At 36.6% G+C, this 12,192-nt stretch overlaps 2 protein-coding genes across 2 annotated transcripts in view; one reads left to right on the top strand and one right to left on the bottom strand.

Moving 5' to 3' along the window:
* PDE6C (phosphodiesterase 6C) overlaps window positions 1-3,119 on the top strand; it is a 50,115-nt gene extending 46,996 nt beyond the window's left edge. Inside the window, exon 22 of the mRNA XM_044420652.1 lies at window positions 3,100-3,119. Within this exon, the coding sequence (XP_044276587.1) occupies window positions 3,100-3,119 (20 nt within the window). The remainder of the gene's footprint in view (window positions 1-3,099) is intronic.
* LOC123018225 (protein FRA10AC1) overlaps window positions 1-12,192 on the bottom strand; it is a 37,732-nt gene that overhangs the window by 3,184 nt on the left and 22,356 nt on the right. The window contains exons 12-14 of the mRNA XM_044420084.1: window positions 10,027-10,141; window positions 4,541-8,830; window positions 3,690-3,716 (exon numbers count right to left, since the gene is read on the bottom strand). Of these exons, the coding sequence (XP_044276019.1) occupies window positions 8,788-8,830; window positions 10,027-10,141 (158 nt within the window). The 3' untranslated portion in view covers window positions 3,690-3,716; window positions 4,541-8,787. The remainder of the gene's footprint in view (window positions 1-3,689; window positions 3,717-4,540; window positions 8,831-10,026; window positions 10,142-12,192) is intronic.

The raw sequence follows: 12,192 nt of genomic DNA, 5'->3' as shown, positions 1-12,192 counted from the left end.
AAAATACACATATACATACATATACACACACTTCTGTAATTGAAGTTGGTGTTCGTTTTTGTTCAAAGCAAAATTTCATTCAGCTACACTTAGTTGTAAATGAGGACAGAATATAATAGACTAGCTCCAGAAATTCCATCTGTGAAGTTCCTCCCTTCCACTTGCTGCCTCCTATACCCTTTATATATCTGTTCTGGAGGACTAATGAAATCTTGTGGAAGGTGCAGGACAGACGTGGGAATTGACAAAAAATGCCTCCCTTTCCCCATCCACTAGATTAACAGCTTTACTATGGATGAGAGGACTATTCTATGTCCAAGCCAATATATTCAGTGAATGAAAACATACTAAAAAAACTTTGACAGTGCAATCATGTGTGTCTACTCAGATTGAGATTAGTGAGACAAAATGGTATAGGATTACAGCACGAATGTAGCATATTTAGTGGAACGGTGAAACAATCACAAAACGAATAGAAGAATTAAGCAGCTTTGATCAACTTTTGAATGATTCCAGCAGACTCTTCCATTACACAATGCAGGAATTACCTCACTGGAACATCTGGACAACAGGGCTATTGTGTTAACCAGTTTTCACTAGCCATCTAAATGATTGAATTTATAGCCTTTGGAAATTTTTTGGTGAGAGCTTTAAGAAAATGGCATTAGCTATTGAATCAACTCCATTTTGCACTGTTTTACTGAAAAGTAAAGCTTTTTAATTACATTTTCTTGCTGTTTCTGCCACAAATGTGAGGCCAAAATCAAGAGTACCCTCTCCAGAGACAACATAAAATGTTGTTTTATCTGTCACACCAGCTGTAACTACAAAGTGAGATTTGTGCTTTGCCTTTCAGACTTGTTGTTTCTCAAGTTGTTACCGAGATGCATAAAAAGACAATTGGTCCAATCCAGCTAAGGAGATCCACATGAATCGGCTTATCTTACTAGATTTAGTACTAAGAAAATCAGTTAGACACATGTGAGAATAAGACAATCAAGTTAATTTTTTTGGGATAGTATGCCTACTCCAAAGTATATTTTGATGTGGAATCTTGTCCTTCTTCTCATATAACTACCCATCATACTTCACAATGACAATTTTTCTTCATTGAATATTTGCCTACATCTTTTTTAATTTACAAAACGCAAATCCTTTTTAAAAACTACATAAGCAAGTGGCTGTATCTGCTTTATATATACCCTGCTCCAGAGTTTTCCCAGGGCTGTCAGACTGACTGGTCTGTACTTCCTAGGTTTCTCCATTTTTTCCCTTTTGAAGATTGGGACATTAGACCTTTTCCAATCTCCTTGCACTTCACCTGTCCTCCATGATTTCTCAAAGTTAATTAACAGTGGCTTTGACAGTTCTTCTGAAGTGCCTTTATTATTCTAGGATGAAGTTCATCAGGCCCTGGAGATTTTATTGATTTCAATCTTGACTGTTTAAACCCTGTTTAACCCTGTCCCTTCACTTTTCTGGGGAGGTCATCAACCCCTTTTTGAGAGAAGACTGAGCCAAAATAGAAGTTGGGCACTTGGGCCTTTCCTTCGTCACCTGTTATCATCGTGCCATTCTCACAGAGTAGCTGAAACACCATTTTTCTTTTACTGTACATGTATCTGAAGGAAGGTGTTTTGTGACTTTTTGCATCCCTTGCTAATCTCAGCTCATTCTCAGCTTTAGCCTTTCTGATGCCATCCCTGTAATTCCATGCTCCTTGGTGGTAGTCTTCTGTTGTAGCTTGGCATTCCTTTTATTCCTATATATTTCCTTTTTGTTTTCAAGTCATCTCAAAGCTTTTTGTGCAGCTACATTGGCTTCTTCTGTTGTCTTTAACCTTTTTTTCTTGTTAGAATTGTTTGTAATTGTGCCTTTAGAAATTTCTTTTTAAAAAATATCCTGCCCATCTTGGACTCCTTTACTCATTAAAGTTGTTGCCCATAAGACTGTACTTACAATTATCCCGAGTTTATTAAAATTGACTTTCCTAAAATCCAACATATGCATGTGACTACACTTGGCTTGTGCTTCCTTCAGAATCAAGAATTCAAGTATTTCATGGCCACTTTCCCACACAGTTCCTTTAACTTTATCCATCAGATCATCTCTGTTGGTTAGAGTCAAATTAAGGATAGCAAATTCCTCCAATTTCTGCTGAGGATGTTATCAGTGACACAAGTCAGAAATTTCTTCTATATATGTATGTGAGGGTTCCTGAATTGCATCACTGAAACAATGCTACAATCTAAAACCATAAAGTAACCTCTGTGAGGTTTGCCATTGAGTTCAATACATGACTTGTATCAAGTGTTATATTTACACATTTTTACACATTCACATCTTTGAACTATCTAGTTATGATGTCTTATATACATATCTGTATGCTTCCAATCCCAATTCAAGGTGCTATGAAGTCTTACATGGTTTAGGATCACAATACCTGTTGGGGCACCTCTACCAGAACACTACCAGTTCAACCTCTGGGGCCTTCCTCCGAGTGCTACCTCAGAGGAAGGTGTGGAGGGTGGCAACAAGGGGGAAGGCTTTCTTGGTGGTGGCACCCCCATCTATGCAATAACTTCCTCACCTGTGGTCCTGCGTACATTGGACCTGCTATCTTTTCAACACCAGGTTAAAAAGGCCCTCTTTTCTGAGGCTTTTAATGTTATGTTCAGCCATCATAGAGTCTTTTCTGGAGTCTTTCTCTCGTTTCCTCACCTCTCTTTTTTATTACTTGTTCTTGTTTATCTGCTTTAATTTTTTAATATTTTTCTGATTTTATAATATTTTATTGTACCTTTATTATCTGTTCTATGGACTATTAAATTGCCCAGAGAGCTTCAGCTGTGAGGCAATATAGAAATCAATCCATCCATTTATCAATCCTGTAATTATATACTGCATATTTTGACTTTCGAAATTAAACAAAATACATTTGCTGAACCACTACAGTGGAAAGTTCAGAAAAGAAAATAAACAGGATGATATGAGATATTACAAAATTAAAATCAGTATTTTGAATACCATACTGTTAACTATATCTAAGCATTCCAGTGAGTGAGTGAGCCACTGATCATGTGACATGTTTCAATGCAGGTGGCAAAGGTCGAAAATAACCTAGTAACATGGTGATCCACACCTTTCAAATGTAAGTTTTAATTCTAATCTTGGTATGTTAATTTAAATGAACCAGAAAGCAAAAATTTGCTCTACCACAAAAATACAAATTACAAAAAATAAAAACCTGTGGAATCATTTGAAAAACACAAACACTAGAAAAAAATGTCTCAATTTGCCACTGGACTTTTAGCATTGTTTTTAAATATTAGCCATATTTTGGGAAAAAAAATTACCAGTTTCCCTCCCAGACTGGAGGAATACTGACCTGAGGCTTTATTTTCTATTTTGAGACCTTCAACCAACTACACTTTGTGTATAATATACCTAGTTGCTGAAACTTTCCAGTCAAAGTGGTTCAGTGTGTGTTTGTCCTTTGTGAAGTGTTTTTACCAGCCATCATACCATATGATAATATTACCTAGTTTATAATATTGCAAAATTGCGGAGAATGCAAAATTGCTGAAATACTGAGTTTTCAAAAGGTCAAACACACATACTCTTCATGCTGCGAAGTAAACATTCCTCAAGTACTTACTGCATGCTATTAAAATAAACCAACATCTCACCTTAACACTTTTTTTGCTTTTTATTAGCTGAAGCAGCAGCAGCAGGTGGTGGCGGCGGCGGTGGCGGCAGAGGAGGTGGTGGTGGTGGTGGTGGTGGTGGTGAAGAAGGCAAATCAAAAACATGCACAATTTTATAATTCAAGTGGCACAAAAATATTCAAGGACTGTATTTCTGCTACACTGGAAGAAATCTAGGAAGATTTTCAGTGAACCCAAGGATTTCTATAAAGCATAAAGTAGCATAGACTGTTCAGTCCTTCCACATCTGCTGTTACTAATGGAATTAAAAGTGATAGCACTTGGTGAGAACAGAAATTATGAAGAATAGATGGAATATAATCTGAAATTATGCTGGAAGAATGGATTATGGGTTAATTTCTTTGGTTGCTGTCATCCTCAATTTATATGGGGTGTTTTTTATTTATGTAAAGCTGCAAACTGTCAGGGAATTATGACTTTTACATTACTTTCAATCAATTTCATATAAGCTCAATGTTGCACAACTTGTAACACCATAATTAACTAATGTATAGAAATAGGTTTTATATTTAGTTCCTTCATTTACAATGATTTACATTCTTCCCCTGTAACTGTTCCTAATAAATTTATAGCACATATCATTTTAGTAGTTGTAATTCTAGCATCAGATCTGTGCCTCAAAAAGGCTTACTGCACACACATCTTCTGGTACAGAAAAGACCACAAAAACATTTGGAAACTTTAAAATATTTTTTAAAGAAATTGTTTTTGAGAGAACAAACTGATTAATATAAGAAATAACATGCTAAACTTTACAAAATCTAGCACAATGCAAAATGTGTTTTTTGTTTAATCTGTAATTGTCAAACTACCTTATTCCAGGATAACTGGGGAAAACAGGAACTGCAGGTCACACACGCTCTTATAGTATCTTTTAAAGTACCATTTGGTTTTCCCAAATTCTGAAAAAGATACAAGTCGTGTTCCAATCAGATATGAACCAACCCTTTTACAGTGCAAGCCACTACCCAGTAGGGAACCCCTTGCCAATACTGGCTGATGAAATGAACTGTTGGAAGATGCACAACCCACAGTAGGTTTTGTGCTACTCCCAACTCACACCCCTAGATCTTCAGGTATGTGCTCTGTGAAATGACATAGAACTACTTCCACTCCACTGGTTGATTTGAGTATCCCAAATATAATTGTAAGGTGCATATGGATACTGGTGATATCTGTGATGGATTCATATGTGTTTAATTTTCATGAATTTACCTGTAGTTTTCACAGCAGATCAGATGTTCCTGAGCTGCATAGATTCCATGGACTTGCAGACAAGATCTTTTTTTGGACTTTCTGAACTCTTATTCAGTTTTAATATTAGAAAAATACTGACTGGAAATGGGCATTTTCCCCCTTAAACTAAAATTCACAGATGCATATTTGAGGAAGTTTGTGCATTTTCCAAAATGCAAATTTCCATAGATGCCAAAAATAAAAATAAAAATAAAGCATTTGCACAAACTCTGATTCAATCAGTAAGTGGACAAGAGAGCAAAAAGCCCCCGAGACACTGCGAATTGCAGATGGAATAGATTTCCCTATCAAATTCTATAGTCATTTCTATTTGCATTGGTTATTATTAGCAAGGAAGCACCATGTTTGTCTGTCTTTTATGCCTGCACACAGTGGGCTCAATGTGACAATACACAGAAGAGTATAATAAAATGCACAAAATTAGCTTCTAAAAGTATTAGATGTTTTTAATCCATTATTATTATGCAGAAATTAAAGTGAAACAAATGATTCTAGTATATGTTTAAAAGCTATTTAAAAAGAGAAGCCATTTGACCTCACAGAAGCAGAGGTTTTACTGAGTCAAATGACCCACAGACTTCAACTATTCCTACAAAAGGTTTGAAAAGCCACTTATTACAACAAGCTGAACATTGCAATTTTTAGCATTTTGTCTCTTATGCCAGACTGTTGAGCTGTTAGGAACGACACAGACACAATGTTCTCTCAAAAATAATTTAGCAAATATTTTAAAGTTTAACCTTATTTTTACTGAATTATTGAGCCAATGATTTTCTAAGCATACATACACCATGCTCACCCACCCACAATTGTCCTTGTCATTTCAGGGGAGATGGTAGATCTGTGTCCACTATTTTGTATAAATGGGTTTATGACATCCTATGGAAAAAACGGTAGGCACACTTGCACATTAACTCACATTATTATTATGGCATGGAAGTCACAACTGAGTGTCCCTTTCCCACCTTATAGAGAGAAATAACATCAGAAACCCTGGACCACATGGAAATAATCCATGCTGTGGTTCATCCCCACTTCAGTATTTGCCCTATTTTGGGGAAGAGTGACACTGATATGGTGACTCCCATTAGTGCTGCTGAAGTAACAAAGGTAACATAAGGAATACTGTCTATATACCAAATTACTATGCAAGGACAGTTGCCAGAACAAAACAAAACAAAAAAACCACTATCACTTCTCCCCCTGCCCCATTAACAGTTCAGTCTTTGAACTAGCAACAGCACACACTCAATGTAAAATCAAAACCTCTCCCAGTCCAGTCCTACCCTTCCCATACTCTAGAATCCCTGAATGCAGCTTTTTCACTGCCTAGTTTTCCCTGTCACCAGCTGTGCTTTTCTGAAAAGCAGCTTCAGAAGCTGCATGTCAGCCAAGGTACTACTAACAGGGGAACTCCAGATAAATACAGAAAACTTGTATGTATATATGAATTGGGGAGCTGTAGTCATTCTGAGGGATTTCTATATGATGTCCATGTTTATGGCTCAAATGAAAAATCACAAGGTGGTGGAATTTGTCCTTGAAATCCTGCTCCCACAAACAACAGGAAAATACCTGAAGAATGATGTTCAATATTGGCTATTTCATCTCCCATGAAATCTATACAAGTGGTCAGTAATGGAAGAAATGTTTTCTACATGGACTTACCATCCAATCTATATTAGTGGATCTTTTCAGAGTCTGCTTAGGACAACAGGCTTGTTCTGCTCTGTGCGCACAAATGCCAAATCTCCATGTTACCTTTCAAGAAATAGTCAAAGGACAAGGCTGTACGGTTTGTGCATCCAAAGGCAGGGGTATCCAAAAGAATGTCCAAGAAGCAAGCTGAAAGTCTGGGAATCTGAGTAGTCTTAAAGCCAAACACAGTGATAACAATTCTTGTTGTTTCCCACGAAGAGCAGACTCTGGCTGATCTAATTTATGGCCAGCTGTACATCAGCACAGCTGGCTAATTAGGTCAGTGTGCTGTTTTACAGGAGATTCCACACTCAGCCTGCTGCTTGGACTTCTGAGGGATCTGTCAACTCCTCCTTCCTATGAGGGGAATTCCTTCTGACTTTGGCTTCTACCCTTAGGGAAATCCAGGGACTGCCCAAGAGGGTCCTGGCTGCTCCGCTAATGGAAGGCAGTCAAGTTGTAGTCTCAGTCCATTTCTCCGACTGTGGCTGGCTCCCACTGTGCTGGCCACTCTTCATCTGAAGATTCCTTCTCCAGGTAGGACATGACAAAGACAAGGAAAAGATGTTTCATGAAGACAAATGTTTGTCTCATGTATACTTATCTGCAGTGCACAAGGGTTATGGTTTTAAAACAAGACTGCAATAACTTTTCAGAATGTGTTATAACTATGATGCTCAACCACATCAATATAAAATACTTCATTAATGGTGCAAGCCTATACCCGATTATCTGGAATTATGATCTACTGAATTCAGTGGGAGTTTATTCTGAATATACATGTACAGGACTGGAGTGTAAGTTTGCCATTATCTATCTCCAAATACCTTTAGAACAGTGATGAAATAAAATTGCATAGTACCTTCTCACATGCACTTCCAATATGGTACAAAAATGCTTCTAAGAATGTTGAGAGAAAATGTGTATGAATAACCAAATTATATAGTGATGTATTAAATTTCTATTTTGTTTTATCCTTGATTACTGGGCCAAATATTTTGTGCAGACTTTTAAAATGCCATAAAATTATATAAATACATTTCTGTGCTATATATAGCGCTATACATAGATTTACACTAAGTGTGCTGTTAATCAAAATCTTTGTATTAAACAAAATTCAGCATATTAATCATGTACAGTACCTTTTTATAATGGCATTGTAAGGATCTTAAAGCAAATTAGTCATTCACAGCAGACATTTTACAGTTTTTGGAATGACAGATATAGCAATGGATTCTTGTAAAGGCAAGTTACACAAATATAAGCTGATTGCTTTTATTGGATTTAACTCCCAATGAAGCTTGCAAGATGACAAAGAATTAACCTTTAAATCCACCCCCTTACCTAAAGAATCCTTCCCTTACAAAAGGCTACATTTCTTTAGTATTCAAGAACACTTTTAATATTTCTCTCTATACAATCTTTTCTGTATGCATGGATTGTGGGAAATGTAATTTTTTTAGAAACATTCATTGTGCAGAAGGAGGTACTGTCATTTGTGGATGTAAAAACTTGTTTATGAATATGTTAAATTAAAGGTGAGGTTTTTAAAAATTTCAGATCTTTTATTACATGGTATATCCAAGTGCCCACTCTTAAAATAAGGACTTTATATACCATTGTGTTTTCTCAGATGGAGAACAGCAACTTTACTTCAAGAATATTCCAATAAAAACCCCTTCTGATTTCCCATGACTTGGGAACTAAACAATGTCCTTGTTTTGTGCATATTATAAAGAGACATACGGTAAAATAGGTTCAAATTATGCTGCAATTTGAATTGTAGAGAGGGAAGAGTCAATTTTTTGTGTGCTTTTTTCTTGTTGCATGCTCAGAATTACACTTTACACTGTAAAGCAAGATTACCATCCATTCACTGCTAACTGGATTGGAAACCCTGGAAAGTACATAAATGCACAAGTAGATTTACTCAAAGTATACATAGTGAAGTGGTACAGTAACTTTGCATTTAAAACCAAATGTGATGTTACTATATCACTTCACTATCAAAAAACAAAAGCAAGCAAGCATATGATGTATGAAAGCCTGATAATTATTTACAGATTCTGACGCTTTGCAAGCTTTCAGAGTTCAACATCACATTTTAGAGAAACAGATCTTGAAAGTATTCATCAAATTCTTCTTCCCTGTGAAATAAAAACAAAATACTCATAAGATTAACTGTTAAGAACCTGCGCTCATTTCTGTTTACAAGCATTTGGCAGCCTAGTTTCACAGGTGTGGTGGCAGGGACTGTGTGACCAACAGTTGCTTTGCATGAGCATATTGCTATGCAAGTGCAGGGTTACAAAATTACCAGAGTGTAACATTATCGCAAAGATTTTGCCAATCCTGAAAGCAGATACTACTAATGCCAATAACAGCACCAGTAGTGTTCAAACAATCAAATATGCTATCTAGTTGCAAAAAATAGTATCTGAACAGTGAAAAGCAGAACAACTTTAGGAAGGCTGGGAGATGCTATGCTGACTCTCATAATTTTGCCACCAAATGTTATTTCCTCCACTCATTAGGGCCAACAAGTCTTGCTGCACTATTCAGACATCAATTCCTGGCTTCCCTCTGTTCTCTTCCCAGAAGCAGTCACTCGCACTGGCTGAACAATTAGCCTATTCTTTACACTCTTTAGGCTTTGAGCAGGTTTTACAGTTTTATTCTACTAATGTTTGTAACAAGGGGAAAGAGGTCTATAGCATAGATTGCTCTTCTTGAAAACAGAAAAAATGCATATGTTTTTAAAAGTAGCAGCAATCATATCTGTGTCCCTGAAGATACTTACCAAGAGATAAATAACTATGAACTCAGTGGAACTTACTTCTGCCTGAATGTACTTAGGCTCAGGTTATTAGTCACCTTTTTCCTTCAATATAACAAAGCCCAATATAAACCAAACAAATTTGATATGACTTTCCTCATACCTGCAAGTGATTGTACATACTCAAACAGCTTAAAGAGAAATTTGTATTTCATATTTTAAACGCTTTCTTCTCAATGTCACAAATTAGGGTTCAGGTTCTTATTTCTCTGAGGGATTATACTGGTGGGGTTTTGCCCATAAAATTTCACTATAAACGTTATTTATTTTCACATTTTTATGCTGCTCAGTACCCTGACAGGACTCACTAAGTGGCTAACAATATCAATATAAAGTTCACAGTACAGGTATGAGTACAGTGAGAAGAGGGAAGGCAATCTGTTGGAGCAGAGTGAGAACCTAAATCAGGTTTTAAATCCAGGTTATCAAAGTTGAGGAAAATTAACATCTAAATCCAAAAGTGATAATCTTTTTAAAATAGAAAAAGTTATTAGACTGAGGACTCACCATGTTTTTTCTTCTATCTCCTGTGGAGGACCCTTCCAAAAATCAGCATCTGAGGGACCATCTGGCTGATAAGTATTGCCTGAATCTGTTAAACAATGTGACCATGATTTAGGATTATTTCAAATAATTTTACTTTGGTAATTGTCACATTATAAATTTACTGATTGCCAAGTTTTATTTAAATGAACAATATAAAGAGTGTACATAAAGTCTGAAAGGATTCATAAAACTTGATCCCCAACCCAGTTAAGATTATGTTCTTGGTCTTCCACCAATGGAATTAAAATATTTATTTTGAAATGAGAGAAAAATTGGAAAGATGAAGTAACAGGTTCATGCCTATATTGTAACTCTGTTCATAGTTTACATTTCAATCCTTTCTCAGACCTGTATCTAATCTAATCTAATCTTTAGCAGATTTAGCCTACAAACATACACACTTACCTGGGAGTAACTTCCATTTAACTCAATAGAACTGAGTAGACATGCACAAGATTGCACTATTACTGTGGCATTAGTTTTTGTGGCCAAGAACTCATTTCATGAAACACATGAAAACATAAGAGAAACAATAACTGTGGCAGATTTAACTATTACATATTTGTCTTCTCTCTGTCCAACCCCGGATGCATTATATTTTTCATCAAGAGACAGATGTAATATAACTATAACAGTGTTTTTACCTGAACTTTTTGGGTCAGTGGGCATATTTGGAATTTTGAGAATGTCAAGGGCAATCTTACAAAACAGCTGCCATTGGGGAGCTTTCCCAATACATAGTGAGCAATTTCCCACAAACCCAATTGAAAATAAATGAATAGTGTCAGCAGAGGTGCGGACTGAACTCTAAAACACAAATCCGTTCTTTGGAAACCATATAAAAATGGCTCTAGAGGACAGCACATTATTTTGCAGAAAGCCAGCCTCCCAATTACAATAAACAGTCTTTAAAAAGGAGGCATGGAGAGGCTGGAGTACAGCAAAAATGTGTCCCTGATTAAATTGAGGCCCATGGACACCATATTGAAGACCCCAGAACTATGCAGTTCATCTGCAATTTACTTGCTGGATTACTAACCATGGATGTTAAGCATAGAGTATCAAAAGGGACTTTCATATCCATATTCCTTCTTTCTACATGGCATTGCTTTCAGTAGAAAACACATTTGAATACCTATTTTAAAATAAACCTTCCTTTCCATCTTCTGATGTGACTGATAGTACTGAATTGCTTTTTTCAAAAAAATCAACAAGAGTTGGACCATGGTCCAAGGGTATTTCCCATTTATTTAGTGTAGAATGTTTTCTGGTAACATTTTAACTGTCATTTTACAGTTAAAGCACCTGCTTGGATTAGAAGTACCAAGAAGCTACCAAAATGCTTACTGCAGACAAGAACATAAATAGGATTTATTCATACTAATAGCACTGTTTATTATATTTATATCTTGCCTTTTTGCTTTCAAGGAATTCAAGCTGGCTTACATGAGTCTCCTCGTCTAATCCTTATCCTCACCACAACAACCTTGTGAGGTAGGCTGAGACTATACCAGTTAGTTCCATGGCCGAGTGCGAACTAGAACTCAGAACTCCTGAGTCCCAGTCCAGCATTCTTAATCAGTGCACCACATTGGCTCTTTATAGGAAACTTGATCTGGTATTATTACCTTTGTTTTTTTCAAAATACTGACATTGCTTAAACAAATAATCCCATTGTCCCTGGGAGATCATTCCAGGACCAACCACAGGATATTTTGGAGTACATGAGATATTGGAGATATCCTGAGCCTGTAGGCACCCCTATTACCCTGGAAGGCATTTTGAGATCCAGTTTCCCTTCCTATGAAGCCACCCTGGAAAGAACTACAGTGCCTGCTTTCAAGGTTGCAAAGATAGGTAGGTATTTTCAGAAATAATCAAAAGAGGGACTGGAAGATTAAAGGCCAGGATCTGAAGTATCCTATGACATCTCCATTGTATATTCTCACTCACTGTCAGTAAGTAAGCTAGATGGCTTTCAGAGCTCATCTATTTTTTATTTTTTATAATGGGGAAAATCAACTCCACCAGCCTCTCACCCTGCTTGCAACAGCCCAGCAGGACGTAGGATTTTTCAGAAGACTGCACATTTGAAATCTTCCACCTAATGGGCTACAATCCCATAGG

Source organism: Varanus komodoensis, unplaced genomic scaffold, assembly GCF_004798865.1.
Source record: "Varanus komodoensis strain SLA01 unplaced genomic scaffold, ASM479886v1 scaffold11, whole genome shotgun sequence".
In the NCBI taxonomy this organism is placed as follows: Eukaryota; Metazoa; Chordata; class Lepidosauria; order Squamata; family Varanidae; genus Varanus; species Varanus komodoensis.
This window is presented reverse-complemented; position numbering and strand designations above follow the sequence as displayed.